Source organism: Pelophylax lessonae (genome assembly GCF_965119305.1).
Source record: "Pelophylax lessonae genome assembly, chromosome: 7".
Taxonomy (NCBI): Eukaryota; Metazoa; Chordata; class Amphibia; order Anura; family Ranidae; genus Pelophylax; species Pelophylax lessonae.
The window spans coordinates 38760545-38778230 of record NC_138774.1 but is presented as its reverse complement, the minus strand read 5'-3'; the positions used below and the strand labels follow the sequence as shown (position 1 = coordinate 38778230).

The following is a 17686-nucleotide window of genomic DNA, read 5'->3' as shown; positions in this document are numbered from 1 at the left end:
ATGATCAGCCGTCGGCGCATGCTCAGAAGGCACGCAGGTTTAATGAGATTACAGTATTCCTCCTTAGTTGTCAGATGTCCTCCTATCGGTGCAATGGGATTGTTTGTCACATCGGAATTCGGGACTGTGTGATGGATCGGGGTTCCGGGCTGTGTGGGGGAGGGGGGCACACATTGTACATACACCCCCGGTATAATATCTCCGCTCTTCTCTCACAGAGCCCGCTGATTATGTTTTGGAATCGAAGTTTGAATGTCACTACATGAACGGCACTCAGAAGGTGAGACTTCTGCACAGACTGTTCTACAATGAGGAGGAGTTTGTATACTTTGACAGCGATGTCGGACATTACATAGCGAAGACGGAGTTCGGGAGACCCTCTGCTGACTACTGGAACAAGGATGAGGATCTCATAGCACAAAGAAGGGCCGCGGTGCAGACATTCTGTGTACACAACTATGGGGTATTCCACAGCGTCACTGCTGACCGGAGAGGTGAGTGTGTCCTATGGATGTGTATTATATACTGAGATGATTGCTGTGTTTTGTATCCAGGAACAGACATATTCAGGCTGATTTACTAAAGAGGCAGAGAATGTTCCCACACAAGAAAAGTGACTATTCCCCTCAGGCTACATTTACACATGCAGCAAGATCGTCCGATCCAGGGTCAGGACGGGGGAATAGGAGGTGAAGGCGCCCCAGGCATTAGAATAATGTTAGGTTGGGGGGAGGGGCACCATGTGAATAGTTCCAGCCACTACAATCTGACCTCCATAGTCATCACTACTCTTCTCAGTGTGTAATGGGAGAAGTGACTAAGCCCAATCTGGAGAGCAGAAGAGAGGGGGGGAGGAGGTGCAGGCTGTGCTCTATCTCTCTCTATCTCTCCCTCCCCTGCATTAGGAATGTCAGATCAGGGTTGCAGTTGCCAGCATCTCTCCCCCCCCCCCCCCCCCCAACTAGCTGCCTGGCAAAATGGTTAAATTCAGCTTACCCTAGGCTCCTGCTCAACTCTGACATGTGAAGATGAGGAGAAGCCTAGAAGAAAGGACAGCACACAGACATCTGCCTCACTGTGGGGGAGATTTACTAAAACTGGAGAGTATAAAATCTTGTGCAGCTGTGCATGGGAGCCAATCAGCTTCTAACTTCAATGTTTTCAATTAGACCCCTTTCACACATACGGTCCATTCAGTCTTGTTTGTCTTCAGTCAACGTCTGTTTTAATCTCAGTTCATATCCGTTTTTCATCCGTTGTCATCTGTTTTTCATTTGTTTTCATCCGTTGTCATCCATTTTTACATAGAGATGCATTGATGTCCATTTTTCATCCGTCAATTGATGGATGAAAAACGGACAAATATGTGTGAAAGGGGTCTTAATCTCTTACAAAAAAAAAAAAAAACTGGAAGCTGATTGGATTGCATTCTCCAGCTCCGTGTTTTTCAACCTTTTTTCAGTCCAGGCACTCTTTAATTATAGTAAATGTATTAGTATGGGCAATAGCGCTACTCAGTAAAGTAAATATATATGGTATAGCACTATACAATCAATGCATTAAATCATATATAAATATAAAGGTGTTGGTCTCCATCCGTGAAATACACCATTTGCAAACAATCAATAAAGTGACACGTGCAACAATAATTAAAACGACTCAGTGCTGTGAATTCAAGTGAATTGTGAATCAAATAAATATATGTGAAAAATCTATAATATATACACTGGTAGTTAGGGCTGGGCGATATGGCTGAAAACTGTATCACGATATCAGTGTTTCATATCGGTCGATATCGATATATATTGATATTTTTTATTACCCATTTAAAATAAGGACCCTAGGGTGAGAATGCAGGGCGGCGGGCATGGTGCAGGAGAATGCAGGGTGACTGGCATGGTACAAGAGGATCCGGGGTTGTGGCTTGGGGGTCCAGCCAGTTCTTATTACAGTTCTTGAAAGTACTTTATGCTGCCTTGTGCAGCCAGCCCCCACACCCTGGGGGTCCAGCCAGTTCGTAGTCCGCCACACAGTAACCACCTAACTCCCCACCCAGTAACGGACCACCGCCTCGCGCCGCGCCTGGATGTGACGTCAGCTGCGGGCGCGCTGTGATGATCGGTACAGAGAACTCCCCCGGCCTGGATGTGACTTCAGTCAGCTGCCGGGAGAGGAAGCGGGCGGTGCATCTGTACAGGCCAGGGGCTGTGATAGGATAGGTACTATCCTATCACAGCCCCTGGCCTGTACGCACCGCCCGCTTCCTCTCCCGGCAGCTGACTGAAGTCACATCCAGGCGCGGCGCGAGGCGGTGGTCCGTTACTGGGTGGGGAGTTAGGTGGTTACTGTGCGGCGGACTACAAACTGGCTGGACCCCCAGGGCATGAAAAGTACTTTCAAGTATCGAACCGGTTATCGTTATTGATATCGAAAACAGTACTATCGCGATATATATCGATATCGCATTATCGCCCAGCCCTACTGGTAGTACAATAGACACAGATAACAAATGTGCAAAATGCAAAAAAAGTGCAATGTGTATATACAATTCCAAAAATCTTTAATTAGTGTCTATAACGAGAAAACAGAGCAGTGTTGATTATAGAGAATGACTCTCTATAACATAAATTCAGTCCTATAAATTACACCTCTGACCGGTGCTATGTGCAAATGAAAAACGTACAATCCAATGCATCAAGTGAACTATGGTGAGAGCAAAAGACGTATCAATGTGGTAATATACTTTGCCCTTTTCTGTGCTCAGTGCAGTGTTCCGTGCCCCTTAAGCATTCCACTTACCGCCATGCCCTCCCCATATAGGGGTATAACGCCTTGCACAGCAATAGGGTGGTCCTGCGGGTTCCCTCCGGATCCGTTAGGTCCTGGCAGGTATAGGAAGCACGTATCCTCAATGTTCCAGGGTGGTCCCTCAGTAGGCCCCAAGTATAGAAGATAAATACTCCATGGTATAGTATGTATAAACTTTTATTAAATCAAAAGTAATATCTACTCACAGTTTAGTGTTCAATACAGCCGGATGTCTGGGTGCGGATGCGTTCCAATGTCTGTGACCAGTCTAGTGGAAGTGACGTAAAGTCCAGCCCAACCAGTTTTGTCAGAATTGACGTCATCGGGAGCTCTACCTATACCTGTCAGGACCTAACGGATCCGGAGGGAACCCACAGGACCACCCTATTGCTGTGCAAGGCGTTATACCCATATATAAGGGAGGGTATTACGGTGAGTGGAATTTTTAAGGGGCACGGAACACTACACCGAGCACAGCAAAGGGCAAAGTATATTACCACATTGATACGTCTTTTGCTCTCACCATAGTTCACTTGATGCATTGGATTGTACGTTTTTCATTTGCACATAGCACCGGTCAGAGGTGTAATTTATAGGACTGAATTTATGTTATAGAGAGTCATTCTCTATAATCAACACTGCTCTGTTTTCTCGTTATAGACACTAATCAAAGATTTTTGGAATTGTATATACACATTGCACTTTTTTGCATTTTTCACATTTTTTATCCCTGTCTATTGTACTACCAGTGTATATATTATTAATTTTTCACATATATTTATTTGATTCACAATTCACTTGAATTCACAGCACTGAGTCGTTTTAATTATTGTTGCACATGTCACTTTATTGATTGTTTACAAATGGTGTATTTCACGGATGGACACCAACACCTTTATATTTATATATGATTTAATGCATTGATTGTATAGTGCTATACCATATACAGTGGAATTTCGGTTTACTAGTACCGCGGTTTACGAGCAACTTGAAAGACGAGCAAACATTTTTAATTTTTTTTGCTTTGGTTTGCGAGCGCTGCTTTGATATACAAGCGGCGCCCGCACCCGGAAGTGACGTCATCAGCCGAGTGCCGAGTGTCTCGGACTTCTGCGGAGCGGAGCGGATGGGCGGATGGAACCCCTGCACCTGCATTCTAAAGAGGCACAAGTCAGGCTCAGGCACAGGTGAGTTATAAAAGGAACCAAGATACATTACACAGGGCTGAACAATGAGATTATACAGGGCTGGTTAGCTACAGTATATACTGTGCAGTACTGTATGTTCTTTTCACAGCCTGGGGACCCATTACAGTACAGTATAAACAAATCTACAGTGTACAGTACTGTACAGTATGTTCTTTTCTCTTTCTCAGTACTGTATTTTGAATTTCAGCTTAATTTGTTTTATTTCTACAGTACACTTTATACTGTATTTTGTACTGCTATAATGAATAAATGTTTGTGGAACGAATCATCTGAGATTCCATTATTTCCTATGGGAAAATCCGCTTTGATATACGAGCGCTTTGGATTACAAGCATGCTTCCGGAACGAATTATGCTCGTAAACCAAGGTTTTACTGTATATTTACTTTACTGAGTAGTGCCATTGCCCATACCAATACATTTACTCTTTCTGGCTTCTCACCTGTTGGGAAGTTTTCTGGGTAGGCAGCAACTCCCTTTCTTTTTCTTTTTCTTTATATATTTTTCCATTGCGCGGGATCTATCCCATTTATAACAAACTCTTTAATTATAGACAGTCTCGAGGCACCCGATTCTAAAATGTAAAAAAGGATTGTACACAGAATGTTCCCTTTATGGGGTGCCTATGGGTTGGCTACGCTGGTCGCAGAGTCCTGGCCACAGCCCCCCTGGTTGCCTCTTCTCCACCTACTCCTAAGTTTGACCCATGGTTATTGTAGCCGTTATTTTGTTAAGCGCATCTGGCTTGCATTTATCTTGTCACTCTGTTTACCAATTGTTGTTACCTGTTTACTTTGTTCTCCAATAAAATGTTTGAACCAGAAAAAAGGATTGTAATACCATTACATAATGCAGCAGCATCCACACATAGGACATCCGATGTTCGAGGTGATTTATTCTTCTAAAGCAAATACTTTTGCACACTGGTACTGACTAGTATTCCAATGTTTCTCTTCTCCCTCAATATCTCTCCATCAGTCAGCTAATGTCACCCCAGTGCTGAGAGGGGCACAGGCCGGTCATACAAGGATGGTGTGGAGGCGACAGACATCCTCCTTATTAACTGATGACATCATTGGTTGTTAGGATGTCAGTGTCTAGAAAGTCGTAATGGTGCATAATGAGAATCCGTGGCTTTATGTAACTAAAGGGCAGGATTCATCCACCTACTGGCTTTTATACAATTTTTAGGCAGTTTATCAAGGCACTGCCCCAGCCTTAGTAAATCAACCCCTATATCTGAGGTCTGTGTGCTTGAGTGAGGGGAGAACTGCACTGGGGACATGGGGAAGCAGAGTAAGAAACATTTGTTCTGGGATGAGAGTGTGCTGGGGGGTGGAGGAGAAGACAATTAGGCAAGGTGTGATTGGTTGGGGGGGATTGAGGTGGCAGAGGATTTGTTCTGGTAGGTGATTTGGGGGGTGGAGGGGATTTGTGCTAGCAGGGGAGATTTTATCCGGTGGGGGATTTGTGTTAACATAGGGGATCGGGGGGGGGGGTGCTAGGAGGGGAAATTTGGGGGCTTTGTTCTGGTGTTCTGGGGGGGGGGGAGGGATTTGTGCTCATGGTGAAATTTGGGAAAATTTGTGTTAGGGAGGGGGATTTGGGGTGGAATATTGGGTGGGGGAAAAATAGTTGCACAAGGAGAGGAAAATTGGGAGACGATTTGTGCTCGGAAAGGGGATCTGCACTGGTTGGGGGGGGACGATTTGTGCTAGTTAGGAAATTTGAATGGAAGGATTTGTGCTCAGAGGGGAAATTTGAAGGGTAAAAGATTTGTGCTAGGATGGGTGATTTGTGGAGGGGGTGATTTATGCTAGGATGGAAGATTTGGGGAGGGCAAGGATTTAAGCTGGGAGCTTGGATGGGGGCTCAAAGATTTGTGTTGGGAAGGGGGATTTCAGCAGGGAGGGATTTGTACTGAGAGGAGAATTTTTGTTTGGGAGAATTTTGGCTTGCAAAGAGTATATGTGCTTAGCATGCAGATTAGGGTTTAATTTTTTTTTGTTTGAGGGGAGGGGGATTTTGACAACACATCAATGTATTTATCTTGGGGAGGGGGTCTGGCATTATCGCCCCGGGCGCTAGAAGACCCTGTCCTGGCACTTGAAACACCTGTGAAAAACAATCCACAGTCAGATAATTTTTCAAGGGCATCTTAAAAGGGGAGCTAATCTCTCTTAATGGATACTGACAATTTTTAATCCTTATGTTGTCAGCATTAGCTAAAAACACAGCTCAACCACATGTTTTTACCACCCCTTCCCCCAAATGCTAGTGTAAACCAGCCCTTATCCACACATGTACAGATTAAATAAATACACCATAATTTTCTTTTTTTATGATTGGATAGTTGAAGTGAATCAGCCTTGTCTTTTTGTGTGAACATTTTCAGCTTCTCTACTAAATCAGCCTAAGTGATGATGTACAGTGTCACTGCTGACTTCCTATTCTGGGATGGGTACTGTCGGGGTCAAGAACTCAGTTTATATAATTCATGCAATTCTCTCATTTTTCTTGTTATATGTATATAAGGCACCATTGTGCTGGTCACCTACCCAACCAGCAATACAGGCATACCCCGCTTTTAAGTACACAATGGGACCAGAGCATGTATGTAAAAGGAAAATGTACTTAAAGTGAAGCAATACCTTTTTTCATTTCCTAGGCAAGCTGGCTGGCTACAAATAGGATATGTTGTAGTTCTGGGTCCCCTCACATTGCTCCCTAAGTTTGGTATCCCTGTCACTTATGGTTTGGGAGTAATGCCATGCCAAGCTGACCAGGCTGTGTCCGTATTCACGAGTGTACGTAAAGTGAGTGTACTTAAAACGGGGTATGCCTGTACACTACTTCTGTGCCTTATACCAGTTGTATAGATTGTATGCTGCTGAACAAACTAAAGCAAATAAGACATGAACAGAGGATCAGTAAACTAAACTGATAAATATGAAGAGTCTTAAAGTTGTTGTAAACTTCAGACATGAAATATGAACAAAGAATACCTCTCTATAGTGTGTACTTGTCTCAATTAAGAGCACTAAGTGTCATTTCTGTCTGCTGCCTTCTTTCTCTATTGGCATGAGTCATTTCGAACAAGTTTTCCTGACACCAAGAGAAAAAAGGTGACTGGGGAGGGACCTCCAGCACACAGCCTGTGATTGATGACCTCAGCTCTGTTCCTGTGAGCTGCGTAAAAGGGTGGGTCTCTTCCTTCCAGTCAGCTATCAGACCTCTCCTCATTGAGCTCTGCAGTGTGTAACTTCAGTTCCCACTCCCTCTGTTTTCGTAAAGCTCAGACAAGCTGTATAAATTCAGCACTTTAAAGCGGAGTTCCGGCCACAAAATCGACATAATCGATTTTGGGCCATGCGCTTGCTTCTAGTCACCTGAAAAAGAAATGGATAATTACGATTTTTTTTTTTACTTACCTTGTTATTGCAGAAAAATATACTCACCTTTATCCACTTCCACCCTCTGTGGCTGCGGCCCACGCCGTCACTTCCTCTTTGCATTGATTCCTGGGAGCTGAACGTCATCGCTCCCAGGAATCAATGCGCCTGCACCGGCCCCGCTCGTCACTTCCGGTGCGGCGCCTCATTCCCTGCTAAACAGCTTCTGGGCATGCCCAGAAGCTGTGGAGGAATGACGCGCGCGCACCGGAAGTGACGAGCGGGGCCGGTGCAGGCGCATTCTGGGAGAAGAGGACGCGCTGGCTTCAGCTGCCCACACCTGAGATGGCAGCGCTGGAGAAGAAATTTTAAACGTAAGTATTTCTTCTAAAAGGTAAGTGCGACCCGGGACAGTACAGAGGCTATCCATTATGGAATGTATTAGCCCTGACTGTCCCGGGGGTATTTTCATTGAAATTTTTTTTCTCTTACGTCCTCCGACAGTCGCCGCCTCCTCTAAGTCATCACTGTTGGGTATTGTCGACCTATCCATAGGACCAGCTAGGCATATAGACTTAGTCCAAAGACAAAAGGCATTAGCATATACACACCCATGGGGGCTGTCCCATCCGGTCAATACCCCCCCTGCATCACCACTCCCAACTCAGTTTTAATTTGCCTAGCGTCAGGAATAGTCAGGCTACCTTGTGCTGGGGCTTTCGGTCTCAGCCTTCCTAATCTCTTATTTGATTTTCTTTGAAAATGTCATTTTTTTCTCTCACTTTACTAGCTGTTTATTTTGTCAGCTTTAGTGTTAGTCTTCTCTTCGGATGAAGATGGATCATGCGGTGCTGGGATTCGGACTGACCGCCCTGGTTCTCCAGGGCACTGAGGGTCAGATGGACCCCCAGCCCGACATCGAGCGTTCAGCTATGGTTCGCCCTGGCACTACGAACGACCCATCCCTGTTCGCTGCAGGGATGCAGCCGTGAGGTGGCTACCTCACAGGACTCGTCTGCGGTTCTGCAGCGCCATGTCCCTGGCTCACGGCACTCCCTGTCAGATGAGGACAGAGGTTTATCCGTGCATAGAGGCTTCCCCACGCCATCTGGTACAGGTAAGTACTTTCTGTGTGGGGCCTCTGTCTGGGGTGGCAGTCTGTGTTGCTGTGTGTCCCCATGTCTGTGCCTGTGTGACTCCCTGTGCGATCCCTGCGGGGTTCGCTTGTGCAGATCTGTATGTTTGCCGGGGGTCCCTGTCCCTGTGTCACCTTAGGTGCATGTTTGGGGGTGCAGACGTTTTGTGCTTGTGCGGCGACTGCAGCGGACGAAAATTCGCCGGTCCGCCATCTTACTGTGGGCACACGTATATCGCTCCTCTGGGGCGATTGTACATGTCATTTTGGCGCCATCCGCCGCCATTTTGTGGGCGGTAGAACGATCGGTCCGACTGCATGTCAGCGGCCATTTTGGCGTAGCCTCCAATGCATCCCTATGGGGCAGCCATTTTCCCGGGGTCTGGCTTATAGTCCAGCCCTCTCCAGCAGCACTTCCTCTTTCCATCAGCAGCAAGGACACTGGCAGCAACGTTCTGCGGGCTCTGCAGGTTATTCCTCTCAATTTCCCTCTGTATTTCGCTTCTGGCTCAGTTTCTTTTCTCCTTTGGGGGTCTTTCATAGCGGTGGGCTGCGCACTCCGCAGCGCTTTTTAAAGGGGACAGTACACTTTTTTGCACTGTAGTTTACTTGGATAACTTGAGCCATGGATTCTCAGGAAAGCAAGTTTCCTCCAGCTTTAGTGGGGGGCCCCAGTTCTCCTGTGGCCCCCGCTGCAACCTGATCTGGCTGCTGTAGTTGCGACTTTGGTGGCAAATATGGAAATGCTGATGTCTGAATGGGCTGCGAGGAAGAGGCCCAGGTTGTCGCTCTCTTCGGATTCAGATGGGGATATGGCTGCTGCTGCTGCGGGCGTGCCCTTTTCAGGGTCCCGCTCATCTTTAGACCCCCCGGGGTCTGAGGGGGAGGCTGACATAGAGGGTGTTGACACATCCTCCCCAGGGTCACCTAAAGAACGGGCGACCATGGATGAGTTAATTGTTTCTGTTAAGGAAACCTTGCATTTAGAGGATGAGCCCTGTCCTCCGGGCGTTGTGTCCTCGTTTGGGACGCACAGGACCCGCAAGTCTGTGCAGGTTTTTCCCTGCCCTGCTGAATTTCATTACACTGTTAATGAACTGTGGCCCACGTTGAAATGTCCATTCCTGGTACCTAGTCGTTCAAATTGCTTTATCCTTTTGCGCCGGCTACGGAATCTCGATGGTGTGTGCCTCCACAGGTGGATCACACTGTGGCCGTGTTGAACAAGGCTACCTTGGTTCCTACTGAGGATACCCCGGTTTTCTGGGATCCCAAAGACCGGCGGTTGGAGTCTCTAGCCCGCCATTCTTATACGGTAGCAGGTTCGCTGCTCAAACCCGTTTTCGCGTCCGTTCTGGTGGCGCAGGCAGTGGCTGATTGGACTAAGATGCTTAGGAGCAATCTTGTGTCTGATGGCGTGCCGCCTGCCCGACTGGAAATGGTGGACCAGATCCATCAGTGAGTCATGTATTTGTGTGATGCAGCCTTGAATGAGGCCCCCTTGGTGGCTCGCCTCTCTAGTGTCGCGGTACTTAACCGGTGACTGATATGGCTGAAGAGCTGGTCGGCCGACCAGTCCTCACAGAAAACGGTTGCTGATTTTCCCTATGCTGGCTCTCGCCTTTTTGGCAAGGCGTTGGATACCCTGGTGAAGGGCGTCACGGGGGGCAAGAGCACTATGCTGCCCCAGAACCCGAAGCACAAGTCTTTCCGAGGCAAGCGGGGTTCTGCGCCTGGATCCAATAAGGGGTCCTTTCGTGCCTTTCGGAACCAATCCAAGGGCAAGCCCTTCAAGTCCCAGGGCAACCAGAAGAAATCCTGGGCGGGTAAGCAGAAGGCCGGCAATGCCGGCTCGGCGGGACTCTCCGCCTCTGCCTGAAGGGGCGCCCTCACCCATTTCAGGGGTGGGGGGACGTTTGCGCGGTTTCCTCCGACCTTGGCTGCTCCAGGTATGGGACCGGTGGGTCCAGGAAATCGTTCGATCAGGTTACAAGATCGAGTTCCTTTCCCGGCCGGCGGACAGATTCTTTCCCTCCAATCTCCATCTGCTTCCGGGGCGTCTGCAGGACTTGCATCAAGCGGTGCAGGACCTGCTTGCTCAGGGGGTGGTTGTCCTGGTGCCTCACCGGGACAGGTTTCGGGGGTTTTATTTGAATCTATTCACTGTGCCCAGAAAGGAGGGCAAAGTGCGTCCTATTCTGGACCTAAAAGCACTGAACCGCTTTGTGCGTGTTCGGAAGTCTCTCCGTTCGGTTGTGGCCTCCTTGAGTCCAGGAGACTTCCTGGCGTCGATCGATCTGAAGGATGCGTACCTGCACATCCCCATTTTCGAGGGTCATCAACGGTACCTTCGGTTTTCTATCGCAGAGGACCACTACCAGTTTGTGGCGTTACCTTTTCGGTCTCGCTTCGGCACCCAGGGTGTTTACCAAGGTGTTGGCACCGGTTCTGGGCCTGCTGCGGGCCCAGGGCATTGTGGTCCTGGGGTACCTGGACGATCTGCTTCTGAGATCGAGTGTCAGCCAGGACCTTGTGCGCGATCTGTCCATCACGGTACAGACGCTCCAGGAGTTCGGATGGACCATCAACGTTCAAAAATCAGCGTTGTTTCCATCGCTTCGCCTTCCCTATCTGGGTATGGTTCTGGATTCTGCTCAGGCAAAAGTGTTCTTGCCGGAGGACAAGCTCCGGACTTTACGGGACGAACTCGGTTCCTCAGGGACAACAAGTCCTCGTCACTCAGGGCCTGCATGCGGGGCCTGGGGTTGATGGTGTCAGCCTTCGAGGCGATACCTTTTGCCCAGTTTCACACGCGGGTTCTCCAGTCGGAGATCATGGCAAGGTGGGACGGACTTCCTCAGTCCTTGGATCTGGATGTCTCCCTGAGTCGCCAGACCAGATTGTCTCTTCTATGGTGGATCCGGTCCCCGTCGGTGGCGGAAGGCAAGTCCTTCCGTCCGTTGGTGTGGACAGTGGTTACCACGGACGCCAGCCTGTTGGGCTGGGGTGGAGTCCTGGGCACCCTGTCTGCCCAGGGCACTTGGTCGGAGGAAGAGTCTTCTCTCCTGATCAATGTGCTGGAACTACGAGCGATAAAACTCTGTCTTTTCCAGTGGTCGGACCGTCTCCAGGGCCTGCCTGTTCGTGTACAGACGGACAATGCTACTGCAGTGGCTTACATCAACCACCAGGGGGGCACCAGGAGTGCTCGAGCGGCCCGGGAGGTGACCGACATTCTGTCTTGGACCGAGACTCATGTCCCGGCGATCTCGGCAGTTCACATTCCGGGTGTGGAGAATTGGCAGGCCGACTATCTGAGCCACCAGACCATGGACCAGGGGGAATGGTCACTACACCCAGAGGTCTTTCAGATGCTGTGTGCGAGGTGGGGATCCCTGGACGTGGATCTGTTTGCATCCCGGCTCAATCGAAAGGAAGAAAGGTTCGTGGCAAGAACAGTCGCTGGCTTTAACGGCCTGGCTGTTGAGACCCAGGTCTTAAGGACAAGGGTCTATCCCCTGAGGTTATCCCTACCCTGATTAAGGCTAGGAAATCCTCCTCTGGTAAGATCTATTACTGTACCTGGAAAGCCTATTTTACCTGAGTCCAGGGGGTTCTCCCCCCGTTCTTACTCTTTCTCCAGTCTGGAGTGGACCAGCGCCTGGCGCTGGCCACGATAAAGGGCCAGGTGTCTGCACTGGCTGTCCTTTTCCAACACCCTGTGGCGTCTCATTCCTTGGTGCGCACCTTCATTCAAGGTGTGCGACATTTGGCTCCTCCCAGGAAGGAGCCTTTACCTCCATGGGACTTGAACTTGGTTCTGTCCGCGTTGCAGCGTGCTCCCTTTGAGAATATCAGGGAGATATCGTTGCCTCTGCTGTCGAAGAAGGTTGCCTTTCTGGTGGCGATCACTTCGGCTCGCCGGGTGTCGGAGCTGGCAGCTTTGTCTTGCCGCTCCCCTTACTTGATTATTCACAGGGATAAGGTGGTTTTGCGACTACCCCCATCTTTCCTTCCCAAGGTGATCTCTGAATTTCACCTTAATGAGGACATTGTCCTGCCTTCGCTTTGTACGAAGCCTAAACATCCGAAGGAAATTGCCTTGCATTCCTTGTATGTTGTCAGGGCGATCAGGGTTTACCTGTCGTCTACGGATTCCCTCTTTGTCCTTCCTGAGGGACCTCGGACCTCGGAAGGGCATGGCTGCGTCTGCAGCTACTATTGCCAAATGGATCAGACAGACCATTGAGCAGGCTTACGCCTTGAAGGGACGGGTTCCGCCTTTCCCTGTTAAGGCGCACTCTACTAGGTCTTTGAGTGCTTCCTGGGCCTATTGGCATCGAGCCTCGGTGGCTCAGGTGTGCAAGGCGGCGACTTTTTCCAAGTTCTACAAAGTAGACGTTCTGGCATCAGCTGATGCTTCTTTTGGCCGCAAAGTTCTCAGTGCGGCAGTGCCATGATGGACCCTTGCATTTTTCTCTGGGTCCCTGGCTGTTGGCATTTGCTTTCCTGGGCTGTTGCTCCTGTTGAGCATTGTTTTTTCTGTTGCCCAGTTGGTTCTCTTACGGTGCATGTAAGATTCCTTTCTCTGATGTAGGTACTGCGTTGCCTTTTCTACGGTTGCGTCTCCCACCCCTCATGTTTATACTGCTTTGGGACATCCCAACAGTGATGACTTAGAGGAGGCGGCGACTGTCGGAGGACTCAGAGAAAGTTATTTTACAGGTAAGATTTTACAAAAATTCCGTTTTTTTGTGGCCGGAACTCTGCTTTAAGGCCAGGTTCAGACTTAACTTGGATGCGGCTCACATCAAGGGGTCCGGTGCGTCCCTGTTCTCCGTTTCAGGGACAAATCGGACAAATCCAGCCTGAGTTTTTTTCCTGAATTCAGACCTGAAACAGAGCCAAAGACGCACAGGACTCCTGTGCAATCTGCTCAGTAGCCGCCATGGACATGTGTGAATCGGCTCCATTGAGAGCCGGGAACACTTTCCTGTCATGTGAATTGGATGCAGGGAAACCTACATCCAGTTTGCACTAGTGTGAACCCAGTCTACACGGATGTACAGAAGAGAGGACTGTAGATAAACTGGTACAACTTGCGTAGAAGGATTTGTTTAATCTCTGTGTATCAACTGAGGCCAGTCACTTTACTGGGTATATGTAAAGCCACATACACACGATCAGAATATCGTACAAAAAATACAGCTATTGTTGTCCGAAGGGACAAACACGAAAAGTTTTCTCGTACAATACTAGATTGTATGATTTTCATTTAATCAGTACAGATTTTGTCTGAAAATACAACACAAATACATTTCATCACTTCCAAATTTTTATTTTGTCGTACGAGAATTTTTGTAATTTAGTAACCTATTCATTTTCGATATGGAGACTAGCATGCAAAAAAAAAAACTGTCCTTCAAAGCCTAGGAAATTCAAGGATAGTGTCATATTTAAATTCTAAGGCCTCATGCACATTGCACATATATATTTTTTCCTCCCCTGGACTTCTTTTGCTGTAAAAATGCAGGGGAGAGGAGAGAGCCACTACAGACATGCACAGCTCTGGATCGAGTGAGGATCCAAATAATGGGGCATTTCTTATTCCAATGCAGGGAATGCATTAAAGTGATTGTACAGTCTCTTTTTTTTTTTTTTTTTTTTTTATTTAAATAAACATTTTATACTTATCTGCCCTGTGTAAGGGTTTTGCCCAGAGCAGCCCTGATCCTTCTCTCTCTCTCTCTTTCTCTCTTTCTCCCTCCCCTCTTTCTCTCTTTCTCAATTCGATTCAATTCAATTCAAATAAGCTTTATTGGCAGGACCAAATACATTTTAGCATTGCCAAAGCAGTTGAGTTTGGGGGGGGGGGGTGGGTAATATAAAGGGGGAATGGGGGTGAGTCCATGTAAAGGATTTTTAAGTCCTCAGTTTTTCATGTCCCTCTCAGTCTGTGACACGCTGTCACATATTGTGCAGCTATTCTCACCATTGGCTCCTCTTCTTCCAGTAGGATTTGGAGTTTCCTCTTCTCTTCTATAGAATTGAAGTCCGGGATGAGAGCGGAGAGTCTCTGGAAGTGAGTGTCCCTCACTGATGAGTACTTAGGGCACTGTAGCAGGAAGTGGTCCTCGTCCTCCAGGACCCCGTGGTTACACTGCTGGCACAGTCTGCTCTCCCTGGGCTTGTAGGTTTGTCTGTGCCGTCCTAATTCCATTTCCAGGCTGTGGGCGCTCAGTCTGTACAGGCTCAGGGTCTGTCTGTCTTTGTAGCACCTCCAGGTATGGGACCAGTTTGTAGTCTCTCTCTGCAGTGACTGGTAAACAGTTAGTTTCTACGAGTTTATTTCATTTCTCCATTCTTCAACATATTTTTCTTCTGAATAATTTGTTATGTTTTTTATTTGTGATTTTGTCAGGCCAGACTGTTGGGAGGTTGGGATAGACAAGGCGCTGATGAGTTGTTGCAGACCGCTAGGCCTGGGCAGGTTCTTATTGGTCAGTAGGGCCTTATGAGGGTATGAGTCAGGACTGCTTTTTTGTAGATGATCCCAGAATGATAGCGCCCTCTTCTGTATTGCAAGAAGTAAGGGAAATCTGCCCAGCTCAGACCGGCAGGCACTGTTAGAGGTGCTCCGGTGGACTTGGAGGAGGTGCTTGCAGAATTCCAGATGGAATATTTCTGTCGGGCTGGAGTCCCATTTGGATTGGTCTGGGTAGGTGACAGGACCCCATATCTCACTGCCATAAAGAAGGATTGGGGTGATGACGCTATCAAAGATTCTAAGCCAGACTCTCACTGGGGGTTTTAGGTGATACAGCTGTCTCCTGATGGCATAGAAGGCTCTGCGTGCCTTGTCTTTTAGTGCCTCTATGGCTGGCTTGAAACTTCCTGATTGGTTGATTTCTAGGCCGAGGTAAGTGTAGCTGTTAGTTTCCTCAAGAGTGCGGCTGTTTAGTGTAAATGGAGGGCTCTTTGTGTTCTTTTTTTGGAAGACCATGATTTTTGTTTTCTTTGGGTTGATGGGTAGTGCCCATGTGGCACTGTATTTCTCCAGCACTTCCAGGCTGTCTTGTAGGCCTTTCTCTGTTGGTGACAGAAGTAGGAGGTCATCTGCATAGAGCAGGAACTTCACCTCAGTGTCATGCAGAGTCAGTCCAGGTGCTGGAGAGGATTCTAGAGCTGCAGCCAGTTCATTGATGTAGATGTTGAAGAGGGTTGGACTTAGACTGCAGCCCTGTCAGACTCCTCTGGCCTGCCGGAAGTGCTCTGTTCTTTTTCCATTCACCTTTACGCTGCAGCTGTTCTCGGTATATGAACTCTTGATGACATCATATGATTTCCCTCCTATTCCACTCTCCAATAGTTTGAGGAATAAGCCTGGGTGCCACACTGAATCAAAGGCCTTCTTAAAGTCCACAAAATAGGCGAATATCTTCCCATGTTTTGTATTGTGGACATGGTTCTTGATTAGACTGTGCAGGGTGTAGATGTGGTCTGTAGTGCGATGGTTTGGCATGAACCCTGCCTGACTTCTGTTGAGGACGTTGTGTTGTGTCAGGAAGGTGAGGATCCGTTTGTTGAGGATACTGTTGAATAGTTTCCCTAATGTGCTGCTGACACATATCCCTCTGTAGTTGGCTGGATCATACTGGTCTCCACTCTTATGGATGGGTGTTATGAGGCCTTGGTTCCATATTTTAGGGTAGTGACCTGCACTCAATACCAGATTGAACACTTTACATATTGCAGCATGTACATCTGGGAAGCCATGTTTAATCATTTCAGGCTGGATTCCATCCATCCCACTGTCTTTTTTAGTTGGCAGGTGTTGGATTTTCTCTGTTACTTCTTGTAGTGTAATTGGTACATCCAGGGGGTTCTGGAAGTCCTTGATTTTTTTCCTCCATATCGTGTAGTCTTTTGATGAGGTCTTTTTGTTCTGCAGTTGACTGCTCTTCTGGGATATCTTTGTAGAGGTTCTTAAAGTAAATGAGCCAGATGTCGCCATTTTGGATGTGGAGGTTGTTTTTCCTGGGTGCTGAGCCAATATTCTTCCATATTTCCCAGAAAGAATTTTCCTGAAGTGCCTCTTCTAACTGTTGAAGGTTGTTGGAAATGAAGTTTTTGCTTTTTCTCTTTAAGGGTTTGTTTGTATTGTTTCTGAAGAATGCCATGGGCTATCCTTAGGTCGGTGTTGTTGGGGTCTCTGTGTTTGTTATTGGAGGCTGTTCGTAAGGTGTTCCTTAATGCTTTGCATTCTTTGTCGAACCATTTATTGGATTGTTTGTTGAATGTTTTCTTGCAGTTGGCTTTTTTCAGCTGGGCTGTTTCTGCTATGGTGTATAGTATATTATGGAAGTCCTTTGCTGCCTTGTTCACCCCTCGTGGGCTTACCTCATAGTTGTTGTTTTGAAAGTTTTCAAGATGTCTTTTGATGTCCGGTCTGTCAGCTACCTCTCTGTATTTTGTGGCAGACTGTTTTGACCATTTAAATGATGGTGGTAGGTTGCTGAGAGAAGCCTGGTGGAATTTTTGGAGTTGGTTTATTTGACGATTTAATATATAGTATTAGTTGGTTGTGGTCTGACAGGTGTGTTTGTGAGGTGACTGTAAATGCATTGATGAGGGCAGGGTCCATATCTGTGATGGCATAATCTACCACACTGCTGCCTACGTGGGAGTTTAAAGTGTACGTCCCAGAGAGTCTCCCTTGGTACGGCCGTTGAGGATATAGAGCCCCAGACTACGGTAAAGATTCAGCAATTTTCTTCCATTTTTGTTGATTGTACTGTCATAGCTGTTTCTTTGTATCTGTATCAACTCATGACCGTAATTTGCAGGGCCCAGTATGTACGTGTTTCCATCAGAACTTGTATAGTCTTTTTCTCTTCCTATTCTAGCATTGAGGTCTCCAAAGATGAGCACTTGGCCCAGGGATTGGAAGTGGGTTACCTCACCTTGTAGGACCTCATAGATATCTGGTCTAAAATATGGGGACTCTGGTGGGGCAATGTATGCTGCACATAAGTAGATATTCGACTGAGAGGCAAGGATGGAGCTACTTATTCTGATCCAGATGTGGCTCTCTCCTTTTTTGATTGCATTGATGTTGTCATGTAGCTCCTCCTTATACCAGAC

At 47.6% G+C, this 17686-nt stretch overlaps 1 protein-coding gene across 1 annotated transcript in view; it reads left to right on the top strand.

Annotated features, from left to right (window-relative positions):
* The window catches only part of LOC309559987 (H-2 class II histocompatibility antigen, E-S beta chain-like), a 71591-nt gene that overhangs the window by 27382 nt on the left and 26523 nt on the right, over positions 1 to 17686 (top strand). Inside the window, 1 exon segment of the mRNA XM_082263469.1 lies at positions 219 to 494. Coding sequence (XP_082119595.1) covers positions 219 to 494 — 276 coding nt within the window.